Source organism: Gallinula chloropus (assembly GCF_964237585.1).
Source record: "Gallinula chloropus genome assembly, chromosome: 2".
NCBI classification, from domain to species: domain Eukaryota; kingdom Metazoa; phylum Chordata; class Aves; order Gruiformes; family Rallidae; genus Gallinula; species Gallinula chloropus.
This window is the reverse complement of record NC_140086.1, coordinates 56389411-56411764: the sequence shown is the minus strand read 5'-3', so window position 1 is coordinate 56411764 and position 22354 is coordinate 56389411. Positions and strand designations below refer to the sequence as shown.

At 42.0% G+C, this 22354-nt stretch overlaps 1 protein-coding gene across 1 annotated transcript in view; it reads left to right on the top strand.

Moving 5' to 3' along the window:
- Window positions 1-213: 213 nt before the first annotated feature.
- PIEZO2 (piezo type mechanosensitive ion channel component 2) overlaps window positions 214-22354 on the top strand; it is a gene marked incomplete at both ends in the record, with an annotated part of 304315 nt that continues 282174 nt past the window's right edge. The window contains one exon of the mRNA XM_084260620.1: window positions 214-277. Coding sequence (XP_084116746.1) covers window positions 214-277 — 64 coding nt within the window. The remainder of the gene's footprint in view (window positions 278-22354) is intronic.

The window sequence follows — 22354 nt, the reverse complement described above, 5'->3', positions numbered from 1 at the left end:
GCCGGGGGTGCGGCGCGGCGCTGGTTGCATGGGCTGCCGCCGGGATGCGGCGGGAGGCGTGAGGCGGCGCGGCTGAGGCGAGGCGAGGAGGGGACGGGCGATGCTCCGCCGCCGCGGCGGCTCCGCGCACGGGCGGACCTAGGAGCGGCGGTGGCGCGCAGAGAGGGACGGCTCCCCGGCCGGCCGGCCGGCCGCGACCCCGGTCCCGCCGCGATGGCCACCGAGGTGGTGTGCGGACTCACCTTCCGGCTGCTCCTGCCCGTGTGCCTGACTGCCGGTACGTCCCTCCGTCCGTCGGTGGGTCGCCGGGCGGGTGCGCGTCCCGGGACCGCGGGACCGTCCCCGCTGCCCGCCGGGCCGGCTGCTGGGGGGATGCTCGGCTCTCCTTCGCGCGGCTGCTCCCGCATTCCCCTATTTTCCCAAGAAACTTTAAGCTCGGTAGCTCAGCCCTCCCTTATTTCCCGTATATTCGCTGTTGCTGTCTCGTTGCTGTCTCGTTGCTGTCGGCGTTATATTTTGTTCTCACGTGCGGCGAGGCTCTGCTCGCTGCCGCGGCACCGGCTGCAGGGCGCGGAGCGGCGTGCGGGGCTCCGCGGGGCTCCGCGGCAGTTCGCTCGGGAAAAATGCCGCGGGCTCCTGTGCGCGGCTTCGCCCCGCGTCCTCGGGGAAGGCGTGAGACGCGGCAGAGGGCTCGTCCTCCAGGCATGCCGGCTCATCCGCCTTGTTCGGGTTTCGGGGGTACTTTGTAACAGTGGGGACTGGGCTTCCTTCAGAAGGAGCAACTCTCGAATTTAGGGAGGGATTCAGGAGGGAGAGTTTTCTTCTTTTTCGTTTTGGTCGTTTGGGTGTTTTTTTTGTTTGGGTTTTTTTTGTTGTTGTTGTTGTTTTGATTTTATTTTGTTTTGTTTTTTTTTTTCTTTTGAGAGAAATTTCAGTTTACTAAACCGTGTTACTTAGCAGGCGGCCATCCCAGAAACGATGTGTTTTTGGATGGCGACCTGCGGTGCCCAGCCACGGGTGGATATGTTGCCATTAATCCACGCTCTCCGCGCCATTTGAAAATAAAGCTCTGAACAAGCAACGATTACTCGTTAGATCGGTAGGACGGCGGGTTCCCCTCGGGAGCCGCCGTTGCGGAGGGCGGCTCGGCCGGGCGGCCGCGCCTGGGGCTGCTGCCTGCCGGGGCAGTGAGGGGCTGCGGGGCGGGAGGAGGGAACGCGGGTCCGGGGATGAAGCCCGCCTCCCGCACGGCGCGGAAAGAAACCGCTCGGCGCTCAGCGCCGCGCATCCTCCGCGGGCGGCGGAGTGGGGCCGGCCGTACCTCGGGCAGCAGCCGCGGGGCTCCCGGGCCGCGGGGCTCCCAGGCCGGTCCCGGCCGCCGCCAGGTCCTTCCTGGCCACGCGGAGAGGTGCGGGGACGTTTCCCACCCCCGGGGGTCCAGCTCTCCGAGCGGCCTCCCCGGGTGCCCAGGACAGGGCTGCCCAGCCGCTACCCTCCTCCACCCCCGCTCCCTTCCCGAAACAGGGAGCCTGTCCAGGGCTTTGGCTTTGCCCTTGACGAGCCCCGTGGCGGCTCGGTCACCGCCTCTCGGTCTCGCCGTGCCCGGGAGGTGCCCCGCTCCCTCTCTCCAGCTGCCGGCTGACTGCCTCCGACTTCTCCTCCGGGAAGGAGGATGGGGGCACCACCAGAGCCATGCGGGACCCTGTGGCTCCTGGTGCCTCAGGATGTGCAGCCCCTCTCGCTTTCACAGACAGGGAGTGAAAAGGCACTTTTTTCCCCGTCGCTTTGCTTGAGGCCGTGTGGTGGGTGCTGTTTGCAGGGTCGTACGAAGACTGAGATGGAGGCGACTCTGCAGCACACCACCAGTACTCGCACCCAGGTTCTGCCCTTTCCCAAGCCCGTGTCCTCCCTGAAAGTGCCCGGCTCTGTGCCTGGTGGCCACTGCTGGCCACAGTTCCCCAGGCCCACGGGAGCGGGTGAGGGGCTCCTTCCTGCTTTGAGGCCCTCGCTATACGACTGCCTTGGTGGGCAGTGGGCGGAAACGCTCTGTGTAGAGGACCCGGGTGGTGGTGGTGGATCGGGTAGGCAACAGGTTGTCCTCAAGGCCAAGGGGTGGTGGTACAAGGCAGGTCTTGCCACTGATGGGACTGGGCATAGGGCACCCCCTGCTTGAAACTTGTTGGGCCCTGTCTATGTTTTCTTTCATGTTGTGAAAGGTGGTTGGATTATGGATAAGGATGAATTTGCCTGGGAGACATGTAGGGAGAAGGAAAGATCCCAGAACATGAATTATATTCTGGTGAAATTTGTTTATATTACTCCCAATAACGTAATATATAGCTGTGATTAAAATAATGCAGATGTTCTTCTTTCAGGTACTCGTTCTTGTGAAACTCTTTCTGTATCAAAACAAGTTCAGATAAAATCGTTTTGCTGTCCTGATTCCCCATGCTCTATAATGCAGAGGTACTTTCGCATTGCAGTAATACCTCCACAGATGAGAACTGATGTTGTCATGATTTGGTTATGGTCATAAATCTTACTCATCTGAAGATTAGTCGAAATATAAAACCTGAAGGAGGGACTTCCCATCTTGAGTATGAAAAAGAAATCCCACTGTGGAGCTTTTGGTTTTGGACCCAGTGGTCTTGTTCATTTGGATTTGAGAGAGGAAACAGTAACTGGGCAAAAAGCTTTTCTCTTACCTTCATTTACTGTGTCTGTAGGTGTTATTCTTTTCCCCTTTACAAGTTGTCACCTCACCAGGGTGAAACCTAGTTCAGCCTGCTTTACTTCCCCACTTTCCTTGCATCTGCACCTGAGTTATCCCTGAGCTAATGCTATCCTCCTTTCCAAAGCATCAGGGAAGTGTTCCGTTGGCTTCTGGAAAAAAAGGCTTTTTAGAGTTCATAAATCAGAGCGATGGTTTTTTGTATGGCTTACGGTGAGGTTACATCTGCAGCTGAAAAGCTGCCACGAGGACTCACTGCGCAGTGATGCCTTGTGTCTCCTGCCCCTGTCTGGGCAGTAACTGTGTCTGGCTGTGCCAAAAGGGTGGAAATACAGAGTTGTTCTTTTGGTTCTGAGTCTGTGAGTGTGTGATTTTAAAATACTAGATTACTGGAGTTTCCTGTCGTGGTATTATATATATCTATGTGTGTGTATATATATATATATATATATATATATATATATTTGCTTTTCTGTTTTGAAGAGTAGCAAGTAACTGGGTTGGAGAGCCCTGACGAGGTGTGTGGAGGGTAATGGCCGAAGCAATAAACTCATTAAAAATAGCACATCTGCTAAGCTGAAAGATGATTTTTAAAATACCTTTAAAATGGTTAATGCTTTAAATCCTTAATACTTTAAATATTTTAATAAATACAAATGCTAGTTATCTTTGCTGGTATGAAATACTTTCCAAGAATTCACTAGTACCATGTAACTGAGAAAACACAATTCCTTTCAAAAAAAAAAGTGTAGCATTGAAGACAATAATCTTGTCCAGGTAAACCTAGATGTATCCATTTAAACCTCAAAAGTGACGTGCCTTGAGTGTCTGCTGAAGACAGGAAATTTAGCATGTACGAAATGAAAGACACTGGAGATTGAAAAGTGGATTGTAGGTTTATGACTTCTAAGTTAATCCACCTTCGTGTTATTTTCATGATAAAATCTTATGTTCAGGCTGAAGCGAAGCTTGAGCTTAAACGAGAACTCGGAGTAATGTGAAACTTCCTCACAAATAAAGTGCTGTGTTCTGTAACAAGGCAGAGGGAGTCGGACCTGCTGTTTGTTTTTTCTTAGCCAGATGACTGCAATGTGATATTTTCCTGTATCATGGTAGTACCGTGCTGAAAAAACAAACAATAGAATGGGGGAGAGGGAGCTTTTGGCACTGGTGGTGGGAAGTGGGCTTTTTGTGTTTTGGTTTTTAACGCTTGAGCCTTGGCATGAACCTGTCTTCTTCTTTTTCTTTTGCTACTCATGTGAACTTGAACCATGCAAAAATTCGATTCGCCTCTCTGAAGTCAAGGCATCAGAACAATCTTTTGCTAATTGCTTTCTTTGGTTTATAAAGACTTGAACCACAAAGTTGTGGTTTACATCACTTGATAAAAATTTTTAATTATTCTCCTTCCTATTGTTTTACTTCACACACACAGTTCATTAGTTTTCTTTTAAGTAAAATCTCATAACAAATGGGGTGCTGGGGATAAAAACCGCTTAGACTGAACAGCTTTCTCTGGTTTTTCACTGGTGCTTCGGGATTGTGTGTTATCAGCAAATCGCTTTTGATGAGCTAGCTGCCTGGCTCAAGTGCTTCCCAGAAGTTATACTTGCTTCCTGAGCTCTTGAATCTTGACCCAGATGAAGTAAGAATTGTACGAGCTTCTAGAAAGTTGGGTGGGTTTTTTTTTGAGGGGTGAGCATAGGTATCAGTGTTTGCTAAGTGGTGGCAAGCAGAAAGAAAATACTGCAGAGGTTTCGTAGATGACAGAGTTCAGATATTAGTTGGAAGTTTTCTTCAAGCCAAATATTTGAACTCCTGGTAAATAGGAACTGCTTTTATTTCTCTTTTCAGTGACTGTGATTCATCAGAATGATATTGAATGAATCAGAATGATCATCTCTTCGGGATATAAACAGTGAATTACAGAAAATATTTTTTAAAGCATCCACAGTATTTTCAAACCCACTTCTATTCAGTTGTTGAAAGTGCCTCAGCAAGGCTGAGGTCCTTGTTCTGCCTTGGAAGGAAAAGGCAGAGTCCAGTGCGCTCAGGTGCTCTTAGACTTCTGCCCCCAAATTATCAAGTATTGATGTTTGCAGGGGAAATCTCTGCATTGTTACTTTAGTAGATACTAAAATACTGTTTAAAATGTGCATTTTACAGACTATTTCAGAATCCAGTACCTCCCTATATGTTTTGATGCTTTGAATTATTACTATCCACATTTTCTATAGATATAGGAATAAGTTGGAGGGTTCTGCGAGGCGAAGGGCGGCTCTGTAAGACGCGAAGGCACATCTGTGGAGGCAGCGAACCATGTCATGCTTGGATCTTTATTTTTGGGGGGCTTTTCATTGATTTCTCTGGAGGTGTCTGTTTAAAAACGATGGCACGGTGTGATGTTGGGTTGCAGTTTTCAGGAGACTGAATGGTTTTTATGTGCCAGTCTCTACATGTGGTGTTAAGTCATGGTGATGACAAAGCAATTTGAGATGCAGGGCCATGCAGACTGAGGGGTAATTTGTGTAGTGACATATGGACCGTATTATATACTTGTCAATATGTGTGTATACATACATATTGAAAAATGCTTATATATTTTTAAAGTGTAAGTAAACGTTACATATTTATGCTTGTTATGCTTTAAAATTGGCCAGTTACTGAAAAAAAAGATAAAAAGAGGCAAAGACCAACCAAGCTGAGGAGTTTTTTCTGTCATTGTGGTGACACTGGGGAATACTTATTATGATGCACTGAGAAGAATGATAGGGAACAGCATGAGAGAGATTCACATAGACTTCCCGTTACATTTTAAAACCCTTTTGTTGTCCCACAACGCTCATAAAAATGTTAGTCAGCAACAAAATGTCTAGGAACCCTTTAATGGGTAGCACACTGAAAAAAACCACCCCACAGCTTTGATGGCAGTTTGCACAAGTGGTCCTAAATTGTCATTTAGGTTTCCTTCCCCTCTTCGAAGGTTTTGGAAATGTATCTGACTTGGGGTAGATTTGCTATTTGCCTTATTAAGTGGGAGCAAGTGAAAGGTGTCAAGGTGAAGAAAAGCCTTGCAGGAGCAACTTTTTCTACGCTTGTAGGCACGGAGTTAGATTTTTCCTGTGCACAAAAGGCAAATGTCATTTCAGTCTCTGTGGCTTCCACCTTAGGTCAGTTAAGATCCAGAGAAAAGCGTTTTTGGGAGAGCGAGCAGCAGGAGTGCACACAAGCACTGTACTCTCTCTCTTCTGTAACAGTCACCTCAGGTTGACCGTGTCTGATTCCCTCCAGCACCCAGACTGGGAAACTGTTTAAAGATGCATCCCACAAAAAATGGGAATAAAATGCCTCTCCTTAAGTTCTTATCACCTTTTATTTAACTTAACTATTCAGTTACATGTTTTGAAACCACTTAATGGTTAAGATGTGATAAAACCAGAACCTATAAATTTACCTGGTAGGTAACTTGTTCTACAGGTGGTATTGAATTTGGGAATGGAAATCAGTGGGAGGCAACTGATTTGGAGAGAGCTACTTGGGGAAAGTGGACAGCTTGCCTGGTGACTTGTAAGAACTGTGAAGTTGAATCCTGTAGCAGCAGAAATCACGGGTATCAGTTGCAAATTGTGTCACTTGTGGAATTCTCTCTCTGTCTTTCACACAGGTATAAGGCAGGTAGAACGCTGAGCCACAGCCTGGTTTGGGGGTTTTTTAAATCAGAGAGATCATAGAATCAAATGATAGAACTGTGTGTATTTTGGGAACAGATAGCTCGTTGTTTTGAGGATGTATCTGAGGGTGAGCAAGGAAGAGAATGGTACTGTTGTTGTACTTGTATGTGCATTGCCACCATGCTCTTCCATTTCAGGTAATCTTTTAGCAGTCCAAAAATATGGGAGACAAAAATTTTAAGTCAGCAGCTGGAGGTATGGAGTGCAACAGTTTTAACCACTGAAGGACCAAAATAATTTTGTGGTGTGGCTTTACCAGCATGTTTGTTGGAGTAGTGGAGTTGCAAAGGCTGGCAAAAGAAGACCAACCAATGTCAGAATGGCAGGTGCTGCTAAAAAGACTCTTGGAAGGGCATATCATTAAAGAGGTTGTATCTGAGAGGGGCTTAAAATGATGCACTCCTTCATAACTGTAAAATCGCTTTCACATGCATATAAAGCTGCTGGGTGCTTACACTCCAGCTTCTCTTCTCTGGGTCTCTTTCTCTGTTCACATTGAAATGATAGCCTGTGTGAAGCTGAAGCATCTCATTTAAAGGATAACTTTTCACTTGGAGAACATCAGTAACTACTTTCACCTCTTGGACTGGAGCACTCTCAGAAACAGACTGTTTGAAAGACGCTGTTTGCTTTCTGTCTTGAAGAGTGAAATGCTAATTAGTGAAAAAGTCAGTGTAATGGGGAAGTTTGTACAAGCTTTTGCAGTGTCTTTAGGCAGTTGTAAAGATACTGTAAGTATGACTTCCTATGCCAGTAAAATGCTTTGGGTTTGGTTTTTTTTGGTGTGGTTTTTTTTTTTTTTTTTTTTTTTTTTTTTTTTTTTTTCCCCTGCAGCAGATTATCAATATCAGTCAACCCAGAATTGCTTTCAAGGCTAAAGGTTTTCTGTAACTTTGCTTTTCTAGTGATCACAGGTTTTCATGCTGTCATCCTGACAGACCTCTGAAGCTAAGCAGGTCAGAAGCTGGCAGCAAGCAGATAAATTTTCAGTATAAGTGCATGTGCTGCTGGCAGGAATATGAGTGATGGAGCCCTCATCCTCTGATTCTTGTTCCGAAACAAACTAGTATAGTGGAGGTTATTTTGTCAGATAAACCAGTTTAAGATTTTGGATATTAACCAAAAAACCCCCAGTCTGTGAGTTGAATTATAGAGTATCTTTGTTTTGGTGCGTTCGTTAGAAGCCTAGCCTTTGATGCATTACATTCAGGATGTGGTTGAATTAATGCACTTCTCCACTTCTCCTGAGAGTCTTACCTGTCCATTTCCCGTCTCGAGGAGGCAGTTATAAAACCTGAATGTCACATTAAGGTTGCTGTTCTGTATCTTAATCTCTTTTATAACTTTAATTCCGAGTTGTGGTGTTAGCTTTGATAATATCCTGTAGCAATGAATTCCATGGGTGAACTCTGCTGTGAATAAAAAGGAGCACTCTTTAATTCATTTTCAGTTTGTTGCCTTAGTAAATAATCCTTTGGATGGGAAAAAGTGTGTCTAATCACTTAAATCAACAACAGTCTAGTGTTCTATTTACTCTAACACTTTAGAATAACATTTGCAAGGCATAAAATCAACCGTTAAGATTAACTGTATAAATTAACAGCTCCAAGTTTCCTATCAATTGTCCAGTTCTGAAGAGAAAGGGATGAGGATTATCTAGATCTGCCTCCCCCTTGTAAATAGGGTGCTTGTTTGAGGATGCTATACCTTTGCAAGTGGAATTGTTAGGGAGTGCAGGGTAACGCTTCTTCTCTGGGCTTGTTTGCGGAGTCTTCGGTTTGGAAGCTCTTCTGGAAATGAAGTAGAAGTTAAAGGAGTGAGTCTGTATGTTTGTGAGTGATACACTAATCACTCCCTTTTTGGCAAAATATTATAAAGTACAGGATTGCAGACATTACATACTCTGTCTACTGTTTCCAAGACACTAATTTGTTAATGTGGTTTGACAGAACCATAATTTAAAAGTGAAGTATTTAAGAGGTATTAGAGTGAGGGTCAATTCTGCCCCTGGTTCAGAAGCTGCATGGGAGACTGAAAATTATTTCCTTAACAGATATGGGGAGGAGTGTGTGTGTGTGTTTTGGAGTCTCCCTGTGTTGAAGGGTACGCAAACCCTGAATGGGCAAAGAAATGTTAAGAAAGTGCTGTCTTGTCCCTAATCATGCTAAAACCATTTGATAAACTGTATGTTGATGTTTATTTGGTAAAAGACAAACTATTAGAGAAATTAGTTCCCAGGAAATTTGAGGAATTTTGTAAGGCCTCTTGCTAGCAGTCACGTATTCCAAGCTGAAAATATTTGTTTAGCCTTTATCTTTAGTTTGTTTTTTGTTAAATGCAGAATGAGGTTGCAAAGGCTCAGAAAGGAATGATCAGCGGGTAGTCAGTGTACCCCCTATTGCACTCTGGCAGTAAGCCTTTCTTCCAACTGATAACTTGCCAACTGCAAAACGTGATGCCGATCGCAGCTTTACGTATCACTGGTATTGTTGATGCTGCTGGCTAGGAAATCACCTGCTAACCTGTAGCAAGCAAGTACAGTGACGTTTACTCTGAATTTCATTTTAATGCACCCTCATATATTGGAAAATGCCTGGAACATGTAAAATATTTGCATAGTGGCTGCACCTGTCTGTGTCAATTTAGAGCACCTTTCGGAAGAGCAGTTTCCTGATCACTGAGAATAGATTAATTCATAAGCCAAAGGCAAGCGAGGGAAATTCGTCTCCACAAATCCTGAATGATGTAGAAAACTTTTGCTGCCATAAATAAATTTTAGCTCGTGTTGTCATTTCGTTGGCCTACTTCTATGAGAGCATTGTTAGGCAGTATTCATAGCTGTAATGTGATTGCTAAAACGTGTTTCCATTCATCAGTCCTTTGCCCGGCACTTAGACATTTAAAGACCTGTCCTATTACAGTCCTTCATAGCCCTCCACATTTCTTTTTGGTCAAAGATACATACTTACACCCACTTCCAGGAGATGAAAAGAAACGATGAGTTTTAACCTCCTGAAACTTTTTCAGAGGCCACATGACTTCCTGGGACACGTGTATTGCAGGGCATCTTTTCAGGAGGAGTGCACTTCCAGTTGCAAGCAGGGAATTATAATTGCTTTCTGTGTTTTTGCATGAGCCATTGATAACTTCAGTGCTTTCTTTGATAGCAATAATTTTATGTTTCTGTGTAGAAATTAATAGAGAAATATTTATACCTTGTGTAAGTGCTAGATTATAAAATTGCTTTCTTAAGGTTTTATTGCTGTGGGTCAAAGAAATTCTGTTGTGATAACGCAGCCAGAGATGCTGCATGATCATTTGATTTTTATTCTTTCTTCTCTAGACATTTAACATATGTCAAATTAGTCTTTAATTTGGAGAACAAAAATCCTGTGTCTCCTATTGTTAGTGAAATTCTAGGCATGTATATTTGCAGTATAGTGCGATGTAAATAATAAATACCATTTCCAGAGATTATTTTCTCTAAACTGAAAGGAAATCAATATTTTTTTTTAATTTTTTTTTTTAAGAAGCTTTGGACAAAATGCCATTACTCTGTTCTTAAAAACAAAGCTTCTGGTACAGATGGTCAAGTTTAGCACTTTCTTCCATCATTTCCATGAATAACTGAGTAAAAACCCCTCTGTGTGGTATCTATTTGTCTCCCTGTTGAAATGTTTCAACTGCAAAGAAGCTAATCTCCATATGTGTCTTCTTATAAACCCACTTATAGACTTTGATGTTGCAATTTTTTCTGACCTTTCTGGGTTTTTTTTCTTCTGAAGCCTGATCAGGTATTTTCTACCAGAGTAGAACAAATCCCTCTATGGCTTTATAGATGCTTTATTAACCATTTTCTCATATCTGCTGGTTAGGAGAACTCTGTGATTTACTTCTATGATAACTATGATGCCTGATGTGACACTTTATTCTTTCCCTAAGCTTTCATGCACTTTTTACCATGTGGTATGTTTGTCAGGACCTTTGATCTTTGTTGGGCAATAATGTACGTGTCCATATTACTATAAAAATGCAGGACCTGTCATTTCCATGGGGTGGAGTTGTGTTCAAAAGTCTTTCTTATGTGAGTTTGTTATGGCTGTGCTTGTTAGCGTGGCAGATTGTACTGCTCAGCTCACAGCTCACTGTTGCTTTACTCTCTGATGCACCTTCATATTCCCTAAGATACAGCAGGGAGAACACAATGGATGGAGGAGAAAAGCCTAGCTGACCACACAAGTCATATCTACTCTGTACTGCACAAGCCTTAAATTTACTCCCATCTCCTTTTGAAATAATAATGAGCTAATAATTGACTTCATCTTCTTGTTTAACAGCTGGATGCTCTTAACCGTGGGCCCTGCAATATTTAGAAGGATTAACATTCAGTGACATTTATTTTCCCCCTCTTCTTCAAGTGATGCCTTTGTCATGAGAGAAGTCTGAGTTTGAGAACTGACATGACTTTACACTTCCTCAACCAGTATAACTTTCCTCTCCCAAGTCCAAATGTTCTGATTTGACATTGAAACATAATGTCTATGTGTGTACTCTGAGTCAAAATACAAGAAAATAAATACTGTGTATATAGGTACGATTTTATTGATAGAGGGTATCTTAAAATACTCTTCTTCAGGTGTTTAACCTGTCAGCCATTTGTTCTTATGGAACTGAGTCAACAAACCCCATTAGTGAACTTCAAAACCTGTTTCCTCACAGCTTTTCATTGTCACCTGCAAATACAGGGCCACAGTTGCTCAAAGACATTTGCCAATGTACTTCATGTCAATTCACTGAAAGCAAAGATAAATAAACTCTTTTCCTGTGAGTTTTTAGCAGCTCCTTGCATTAGTGTATCACTGTAATTTTAAACAATCATTACTTTTAGATACAATAAATGTACATGAATAAGGCACTGTCAACCTCTGTCAGCCTCAGTAAGCCATTCCCGATGCCTACATTTTTCACTGTAGCATGCAGAAGTACTGAGGGGTGTAAGACAAGACCCCTGTGTCATTTTTGGGGTCTAGGGATGAGGATTAACCTTGTCATTGAACATTTTACCTCTTCCTGTAGAGAAACACACATTCAAATAGCGAAAAGAGGTAAAACAAATCTTGTTTCCTACAACGCGGCTGCTCGCTGCTGAGCTGAGCTGCGCTGGCAGGAGTAAGGAAATGGCAGGAGGTCCCAGATGGTCATTGTGCACCCTGGAGGGTGAAGCAGTTGGAATTGCTAGAACTGCAGAAGGAGGACATTAGGTTATTTCCTGCCTGTATTAACTGTTACTGTATTTGGGGGAATTCCGTTGGTTTCTTCTCCCTGAGGAGGAAGCTGTTTTCCTCTTGACTCTGAAATGGAATAGTAGCCTGATCATTCCAGTGCTACACAATATTGCAAACTGGAAGGGACAAGAAAGTCTCATTGCCAGAGTATCCTGCCTGCATAATTAATGCATGTTAGTTGTTGAAATATGCTGAAATAAGAATGTAGCAATTGCTTAAGAAAAGCAAAAAGGATGAGAAACCAGCACCTGTTTTGAGGAGACAGATAATGTTGTCTTGTAGGGTGAGGAGCTCTACAGTTAGTCAGTTTGGGTTTCTCACATATGATTTGAAGCATTTGAGGTTGGCTACTCCCCTCCAAAGTTTCTGGGGTGATTACTGAATGGGCTTTGGTCCATCTCTGTGTTTCCCTCTCCATAGTATTCCAGGCTGGAAGGCATCTCAGAAAGTCTCTTTTCCAATCTCCTGCTCAATGCAACACTGAATTTAAATGTAATTGCTCAGGCCTTCTTCCTGTTGGGTTTTGAAGGCTCCCGAGAGTGGAAGTCTACAGCCTCTTCCAGTGCTCCCCACCTCTTATCTTCCTGAATTTAGTTTGTGGCCATTGTCCCTCAGTACGTGACATTGTCCCTCAGGATGTAAAGAGCCTGGCTCTGTCTTTTCTCTAAGCTCCCCTTAGGTGTTGTGAGGGGCTACTGTGAGGCACTCCTGGAGCTGTCTCATCTCAGGGCTGAACAAGCCCAGCAGCTGTCCTCATGGGGCTTTAAGTTCCAGCTTCAACTGCCTAGGGGTCCCTACCCTGGACTTTTTAATCAACGTATTTCCTGTCCTGAGAGGGAGCAAAATTATATGTGGTACTCCAGATTTGGTTTAACAAGGGCTGAGTAAAGGGGGTTAATCACTTCCCATGGCTATGCTGCTGTTAGTACAGCCACGTAGCTTACATTGAATGCCACAAGGGAGATCCAACCAAAACCTTGTCTGAGTGTGAGAAACAGGACATTTTTACTGTTCCTTAAAAGAAAAAAAACAACCAACAGCAAAAACCAACAAACAACCCAGAACTTCTAAACAGTGATCAAAGGATGATAAGTAAGAAGAAATTGATGTTGGATATTATATCTGAACAGTCAGCATTGTTACTCAGGCTAGGAATTTTTTTGTCTCATTTTTGCTTTAAGGACCAAAGTATTTAGTATTTATAGAAAATCCTATACCCTCTCCTCTCACATGAAAGGAGATGCCTAAGTATGTTCTTCAAGATGTCCTGGTTATGGCTTTTGGGTTTTGATTCTAAACTGTATGGCAGCAGGGTCTTGGAACTCCTGCTGCAAAGAAACCTCAGCCTTTCTCTAAGCTCACTGTTACCTCAAATCTCAGAGCCTAGTTTTCCATTCTTGGTTATAAAAATAAATTAAAAAAAGACATATGGCCACGGCCAGTATCTGTAAGGCATGTTCTTATTTGCTGTGTCTTAACACATACAATATGAATCCAGCTGCTCAAAAAGGTCAAACTTGTGTTTCCCAGCTGGAAGTGCTGATTATTAATGAATCCTATTCTCTAACGTTGGCACAGTCATCTGACACTGACTTACAATGAACGGAATGATGAATTAATACAAGACCTACACCATTTCTTCTCCATTTCAAGAACTGTCCAACACTGGCGTTCTCTAAGGAGCCAGCGAATTATTGGCATTACTTTCCTAGCAATCATGCTCACATACTTGAATATTTTTAATTAGTCAGGATTTCTTGTTATGCTGCAAATCACTGACAGCTAATTTGTTTTAAAACCACAGGGAAAAAAAAAATCAGTTCTGAATGTTTCTGTATTGCATTCTTTTCTCCTAGACGATCTCCGTCTCATGTAGTATTGACAAATTACTTTTAGCAGTAGTTATTTTACTGTTGGGTTGCAATTTTGAAACAAGTATTTGAAAAGCTGGCTTGTGTTTTGGATATATGAAACACGTGGTGCTAGTCATTCACAGAATCTGTTGCACTGGGTTTTATAGATCCAGCAGAATGAATCGTTTCCAAATTTTTTTTGCCTGAAAATGGCAAGATTTATGTATTTCTTTGTAGTGTTTAGTTAACTGTGCTGCCTTTAGAGGGAGGGTCGGCCCGCTGTATATTGGAAATTCTCTTCATTCTACAGGAAGCACGGGAGAAGTTGCAGTTTAGCATTATGAGAAGTTGAACTGTTCATTGTGTGTAGTGTACTTACACTTCCTTTAATAAAAGGGGAGTTATTGATATCAGAAGTTATATGCAACTACTGTTTTTTTTCCTCCTGTTCTGTACATGTCTGCCCGTTAATAACAGATGATTTTGTCATGGAAATCAGTAACTGGTGTAGTATACCTGTAGCTGATAAGAAGAGTTTTCTGAGCGCTGTTGATGCTGTTAACTGTCATAATTTTGGGAGATGTTCTCAAGTTTTCCTCTAGCTTAGCATTTGCTTTTTTTTTCACTGTCTGCATCTGTTGCTCCTTCTCTTCTTTGAAAGATCAACAGCACCCATGCAATACTACAAATAGAGTATGTACCATGTCATCTGAGGCTATCACTGCTGCAGCAGCACACGCAATTGTTCTTTTTGTTCGGTTGTCTCATTTGGCAACCTGTGTAATCCATGGCTCAAACTGGTGTTTCATTGTGAGACCACCTTCATTTCAAAATAGAAATATTGTAAAGGTATGTTTGTATGTGCAGGGAACTATCAAGATAATGTGCATTTTAAATGCAGAAGTATTGGTAATTTTAGCTTCGGACTTTCATAAAGATGTCGTGTTATCAGCTATTTCTGATATTCTAGCAAGTAGTATGTGTACCTCTCCTAGTGTGTGGGAGTAGAAAAAGAGCTAAAGAAGATGCATCCTACTGTCAGAGTTGCCAGACCCCATGTAATTTACTGATTTGTGCCTACATGGGGATACCTATCCTTTTTGCAAATCAGACCTGACAAGTTTCCTGTTTGCGTCCCACGTCTGTGCGTAAGAAGTGAGTCAAATCTTGCATAGGTGGGGAGAAGGAGCATGCTGCAGAGCAGCATCAAGCTAAATATATGCTATTTTCACATATTCCACTTTTTTTTTTTCCTTGAGGTGGCAATTCATTCTGTTATCAATGTTTTTTTTTACACTAGAATTGATATAGTTTTTTTCTCCGACATGTAGCCAGGATCAGTGCACATTGGTTGTTAATTGATTTTAAAACACCACCTTTCAGGTTGTCAGATTTCTTAATGCAATATCCAATGCCTTTTTTTTAAATTCTTTATTATTGTTATTATTTAAAAAAACAATTCCCCAGGCGACTCTCCAATAACATGTGCTGCCAGAAGGTTACTCAGTGCCCTCATTCCATGTATTAGATAACATATAACATGCCATCTCATCTTAACAAAGGTGAGTCAGTCAGAGGAAGATGTGAAACAAAGTTAGAAAGAAACTGCTGTTACTGCTGCGTTATGTAACTTGAGATAACTAATTGTCAGCTTGTCATTTCCTTTATTCCTGAGGTATGTTTGTATCTAACTAGATTGTTCCTTACACTTAAAATTAAAAGTATCTGAGATTCAGCCTCAAAGTCAGCAGGAGGGGTCTGTGGTCAGCGTTAAGACCACAAATGATGTCGGTAAATTAATGATGTCACGGGTATGCACATACAACTGAGAAGGAGACATTAGGAATGCAGTCGTGGGCACAAGAGAAGGAAAGCATCCTTCATGAAGTGGTTAATCAAAACTACAGGAGAAGATACTATCAATGCCCATCAGAGTGAAGTAGCTAATTTCATGTTTATTTTTTATCAAAATCCTGGTATAAAACATTGCCCTTCAAGGAACACCACCAGAGGCTGTAATGTCTTGTTCTTTCTGGAGAACACAGAAAAGAGATTCCTTAGGCTGGCAGAGTAGCCTTTGCTGCTAGCCTCTTTTTCTTTTTCTTTTTTTCCTTATTCTTTTTTTCCTACTTTTTTTCTTCTTTTAGCTGTTCCAGTCTGGCTGTGTCCAGATTCAGGGTGGTCAGGGATCTTAGAGTGTTTTCAACAAAAGCACAAGCAAATGTGCAATGATATCATTTAATATCCTCCTTTGCACTTTCCTTTCTGTGTTTTTGTTGGTAACTATGCAAAGATTGCATCTTTCCTTGCAGTTTGCCCCTGCTCCCTGTCTTATCAGTTTCGTATTATAGTATAATTAAGCTCATTATATATTTAGGTCACTTCTAAAAGATCAATTACTAATAAGGTAGAAGTAACATAATAAAAAGTGTTATGATGGCCTTGACCTTGTAGTATTTGAATCTTTCTATCTTGCATTGATTTCTTGTGAGTTTTGAGCGGTCAGCATCCCACAGTAACCATCTGCCTTCTTTTTTTGGAAATAATGTTAGTCAAATATAGAATGGGTAGTGCTACCTGAACTGTCTTGCAATTTAAAAATAATTATAGCAAAGATGTGATAGGACTGATTTCTTTGAGTCAGTATTATTACCAGAAGTGGTAATATCAAACTTCCTCATAAAGTAAATGATGGTCCTATAAGAGAAATCGCCATCCTTTGTCATCACTGAAGAGGCAGGGGAAACAGTCAGGCTTAGCCCCAAACATGATTCTTAGGTATGTGAAGGAGTTCTGGTAACTTACAAGTAGTCACTTTTATTGCACCCTGAAAAATATGAAGTTGGGGTTAGGAGAAAAAAAATAATCTGAGAAAAGTCAGTTGTGATAATTAGGTATAAGTATGAAACATGATACAAAGCTGGCAATTTAATTAAGATATGCTCTTCATTAGATACCTGTAAGACACATGTAAGACTGAGTACTACACATCACAGTTTTTGCTGGCATTCTAGGAAGTAGAAAAAAAAGGATTCAATGTTCAAAGGGTCTCTGTGCATGGATGTGTTAACAAATCCGAAGTCCCTGTGAAAGAGCTCACTGGCTACAATGAGATGAAACAAGCCAATGAAAGTTATCAAGAGAATAAACACATTCACAGTGATGTGAGAGATGTAACTTTGCCGTTGTTAAGTCTGGAAAGGTGTGAAAGCAGTTTGCATAGTTCAGAACATGACCAACACTGTTGAAACATCCACTGGGTTGAGGGCCAAAGACAGTGTAGCACATGCAGAAAATAGCCATGCACTTGGTCAGATGCATATTTCATCTCTTACTGATGCTCAGTGACAGCAGGCGTAGCGTCTGCCCTCTCTTCTAGTGTCTGCTGAAAACACACTTGAGAATTAATGTGGAGAGGAGAGTGTATTTCTTTCCAAAGATCTCCTTATCAACTTGTGAATGATTTTGTCTGTTGAAATATTTCAGAAGGGGTATTGGTTTGTTTTTCTTGCAGTGGTTGTGGGATCATCACCAGATAAAGTGCTTGGTTTATTGCCTGGGTTGATGATTGCACTGTTTCTTTTAGAAAGAACCAGACTTTGCAGAGGGAAATCCAGTTGCATCTTTTGTATGGAATTAGTGGAATATCTTGCTGATTATACTGTCTTAATGGCATTGCTGAATTCCTTAATGTGCAGTGGAGCAAATTATCTTTCAAAAATGTGAAGTGTAGATGTACACAGTACCCACCTAGCTTTACTACATGAAGCAATCATTTCTCTTTGTGGTAAATGTAGTAGAGGTATGACAGAATATTTGCTTCAGTACTAGAACTAGTAGGTGGAAGGGTTTTACCCTGCATTATCCTCCCATGTGGCATTAGGGAGAAAGGGTGTGGAAATTCTGTCTCTGAAACAAGAATGGGAGAGCAGATTATTAAGTATTCATGTCTAATGGTGGGAACTAATTTATTTTTTTACATAAATATCATATTTTTTCATACACCAGAGGGTATATGAACATACACAGGGTGCTTTTGAAAGTATATTTAAAGTACCTGGTGGGTGAAATTAAACTTCTTTAGCTGAAGATAAATGTTGTTTTGTTCGGTTGCATGGAGATACAGATATTTTGTATCCTTCTAGTGTTATTGTGCACTGACTGATCCTTATGTTTATGCTACAAAATTTATGTAATCATTTTGGAAACAATGAGAAAACATAATTACTCAGCTTTGCCTGAAGAGATTGACTGAGCAGTACAAGTGCCTACTGCTTTGTAGCCAGTTTTCTGTGGTGGATATTAGTCTAAATGTTGATAAACAGTAAATTGTCCAGTACTTAGATAAGTATTATCTGTTATTTTCCTTGCTATTAATGCCATTAATGAAGACTGAAGATTATGTATTTGAGATGTGTGTGTAATATTTTTTTCTGCATGATACTGTTGTGAAGAACTGAGGTGGATCAAAGTACCAAGAGGAACAAAGGTGGATGACGGTTGTTTTGGACAGATTTCAGAAGAATAAATACTCATCTGAAGTTGTAAATTTGTTGGGGTTTTGCTTTTCTTCTTTAGCAATCACATGGCCTCATGTGGGAGCTGGTCTGCTTCTGAGCTTGCTGTTTTTCTGAAAGAGCAAGCCATGGGTTATAGTGATTGTGTTGACGTGACTCCAAAAAACCAGTCACCTTCATTGGAAGCAAATCAAGTTACATTTGAAGAAATACAAATGGAGTGTAATTTTCTGACCTGCTGAATGTTGTCACAAGAGAGAATCATTAACGAGGAAGATAATTATATAATAATGTGACTGTAATGAGATTGTGTGTTTCAGAGTATTTTAAGCCCATTTTATGAAGGATTTGAAGGCGGGCAGATAAGGGCAGAAAGCAAATGCAGTATGAAAGGCTAGAGTATGAGAATAAGGAAGGTGTTAGTAGAGTGTGAGATGGGTAGGAGGTGATTTTAGAAAAGAGCAGAGAAATTGCTCTCTCTTTTTTTATTGAGAAATGAGGAAATGAGTAGGTGAGTTCAAAGAAATGAATGGTGTTTGGTAGCAGGCTAAGAAGATAAAGAAGACAGCCAACTATGCCAGCTGGGAGACCAATAATAAAACCAGCAAATAACACTGTCAGTGTGTTAGTCATGATGGCCAGCAGGAACGTGTGAATTCTAGAAATGACAGGGGAGGAATTGACAAGACTTCCATGAAAGACTGAATACAGCATAAGGGATGAAGGAATAGAGAGTCAAAAATTGCATCTAAGGTGGTGAAAAACAGAAATGGGAATCCAGAAGAGTGACAAAAGGTTAGATTGTGTTTCAGAGAGCCTCCCTTGGAGGAGATAAGTAGGCACCCAAGAAGGGGAAAAATGTAAGGTGGTGCTGAAAGGAGGGAGTGGCTACGTGTATGTATCTGGAAATTGTTGAGGTTGGAATTTTTTATTTTGGGCTTGGTTTTTGACTTCAGGGGGTGAAGGGCGTTACTGTAGAGATGATGATCTGGTTTTGTGTCTTACATTGGCCTCTGGCACAGTTCACAGTCATGTGCTTTTCCCTGAGAGGACTGAAATTTTGGAAGGGTCCATAGTAAATATTCTTACCTGTTGCAACTTGACCGGGGTACAGACCCACCCACTTTGGGAATCAACTGATTCTGGATTGCATGTAAAAATTAAAAAGTTTAAAAGTTCCAAAGAAGCAAGCACGGTATCTATTGTGCTAGTGTATTTTTTGTTTGATCCTGAAAGTTATTGTTTCCTTCTCTTTTCCTGTTCCTGCTCTTCTCTGCATCATGCCTCCTTCTTTGGGCAATGTGGTCCAGAGAGGTCTGTGGGATGTTCAGTGGCCTGCATTCCTGCTGCAGTCCTTCCTCTTCACCCTCCCTTGGTATGCCATATCTCCATGGTGAATGGTAGAGGAAAAAGGAATGGCTATGACAGTCTAGGACTGGCTTCTCAAAATTTGTTCATTGTATGAGTTCCTAGGAGAGGGATGACCCAACTGCTGACTCAGCCCACCTTGTGCTTCCTGTGTTGGGCTGGATGAAGTCTTTGAGACACAGTCTCAGCATTGCATGTGGTGGGGTGGCTGGTGGCCTGTCACCGGCAAGCATGGTGGTCCTTTGGAAGGTGCAAAGTCTTGGTGCCAGGTGCTGAGCACTCGTGGAGATGATGGACATGGCCATCAGCTCAGCAGAGATGGGGGCTTGCTGTCATGGCATGGAGAGCGTCCCCTGTCTCTTCAGTCTGAGCTCTGGAGTTCTTGGGGCTGCTGGTGTGTGGCTCAGTGAGGCTGCCCTTTAGCCAAACCTGGGGGTGTGCTGGATGTCACAGGCTTGCCAATCCCTGCCACATCCTTGGTGGAGAGAGATCCTGTCTCCTCCACCTCCCCATTCCTCTGTCACCACTCATGCATGGTGGCAGTTTGAGTTCTCACGGTTTGCCGCGTAGGGCAGTGGTGACCTGCCCCATTCTTCTGTCCTAACTGTATTTCAGAGCCAACCCAAGGTTGCTGGGTGCAGTGAGCTCTGAATTAGGCACTCAGCCAGTGTCGAATACATTCTCGTTCCGTGAGTCAGCGGCTCTCTGGTTCATTAAAATCGTGGTCAGTCTTATCAGCCGCAGTCAGCCAGTAATGGTGTTTGGTGGTTCGCTTGCCCAGGTCTGCTCAGTTTTGTCTTACCTCCCTGAGCTGTGTTTTATTTTTTGCTTTAAGCACAGTGAGCTCTTTCATCTGTCTTAAAACAACTTTAAAAAAAAGATACACATTATGACCCCCATAGAGATACTTTTTATAAAATAATGACAGTCTTGTATTTTTCAGGCAATTTGATTTTTCCTGGGAATATTATTTTAGTCATCTCATGTCTCACCAGGTTATGACCTTATTGTACTTGTGCAGCAATTAGGTCTTTTAAGTTTCTTCTTCCAGGACATGTAAAAATAATTAAGTGGTGCTGTCACACACAGACTAAAAGGATTCATACAAGACTGCTCGTTCTATGTTTCATATTATATCAGTGGATCAATTCAAATTTAGTAAAATGCCGTACATGCCTGAAACTTTGATACTTACAGAATTTTTTAAAATTTGGAAATTAATTTACTCTTTTTTTTCAGAGAGAGAAAAGTTGCTTGTTTAGTAGGTCTTTGGTTTCACTTACTCTCTGCATTATTATAGGGATTGATTCTTCAGTAATATTTCCAAAAAATAACCTAACTTTGCCTTCTCCTGTCTAGCTTTTAAAAAAGATTAACACTTTAAGGCAAAACCTGAAGGTGGATTTGTTTCAGGGATCCCAGGGAGGGAGAAAACCTGCAGAATTTTTAAACACTTACTTGCTTTGGGAGTTTCGCATGTTGCTGTTTTTGACAGGCGGAACATGTTTATCTGGACAATTGCAAAGTACTGAAATGAGATAAACCATTGCAGCTATGGCTGCAATGCTCTTGGGACTCCTTAGCCTTGTCTCTACTGGGAAGCTAAGTCTCTGCTAGAAATTGTTGGCTTTTTGTTTCTTCCGTCTTTCTTTCTTTCTTTCTAAGAGAAGAGCTTTGAACACTGGCTTAGACTGATTAGAATGGTTTTCTGTAGACATTTTGATTTGATACACGTGAAACCTCAAGCTGAATTTGTATTTAAGCCAAACACATTTGAGCAGGGAATAAGGAATCACCTTAATTTTTAGAAAGTACTAAATCACGTATCTTATATGTTGTATCAAGGGTATCTGACAGTAGATTTACTTGCTGTTATCCTGTTTTTCTGGTGGAGGAGGCTGCAGCCCGTGAAAGGAAGAATTTCACCCTTCTCTGATGACATGAGAAGTGTATAGTCAGAGATGAGACATATGAGGAGGAAAAGGTAAATTTATATTGAAGTTGAGAGGGAGAACATGGGGGGAGTGCATGGGGGGAGTCACTAAGTGGAGCAGAGGCCATTTATTGATTTGGCAGGGAGAAAGAACAAAGCTTTGAGAGGGAAGGATTTATGTAAACAGAGTAATGCATCCTCAGACTCTTAATAAAAGAGTGCCTCTCAATAAACTGTCCGCAGGGTCAGGGTGCCTCCTTCACTGCTGTATCATTTTCCTATTTTTTTGCTTCTTTCTTTTGGATATATGCAAAATAATAATTCTCAGGCCAGGTACCAAACCATGCATGAGGATTGGCATTTGCTTGTGTAAAGTAACTGGGCTTGCCCATAGAAACGTGGTGTTAACATGTTTTACTGGACATGCATCGAACTGCTTGTATGTTTATGTGCACGAGAACGGAAGGAAATCTGCTATTAAAGCCCCTTATGGTTATCAATGGCTCAGTGACTAGGCCCTTAGTTACATCTGTGCTTTTGGGATGATGTTAACCTGTCATATTTCTTTCTCCAATAGTAAGTTGTAGCCCTGTAAGGCTTTCAGAAGGTGCTGTTCTTGCTACTTGTTTTGTTGTTAAAATAAAGTTGTAAAATTCTAGTAACAACTAAGTGCCCTTTTTGCTGGCACTCCAAGGAATACAGCATATATTAACAAGAAACAGCTATGAAAAATGCATGAAGTGCCAGGAACTACTGCAAACAAGGATGCTATAAACAGGGCCATGATAACCTGGTACATTTAGAGAAAGACTTTCTGTGGAAAACATCAGCCCATCCCATTGCCAAAAAAGGAAAAGAAAAAAATCAAACCTCTCTTTCTCTCCTTCAGTTATCTAAATGTCTTCCCTAAAATCTGTCATCTGTTGTTTTATGTTG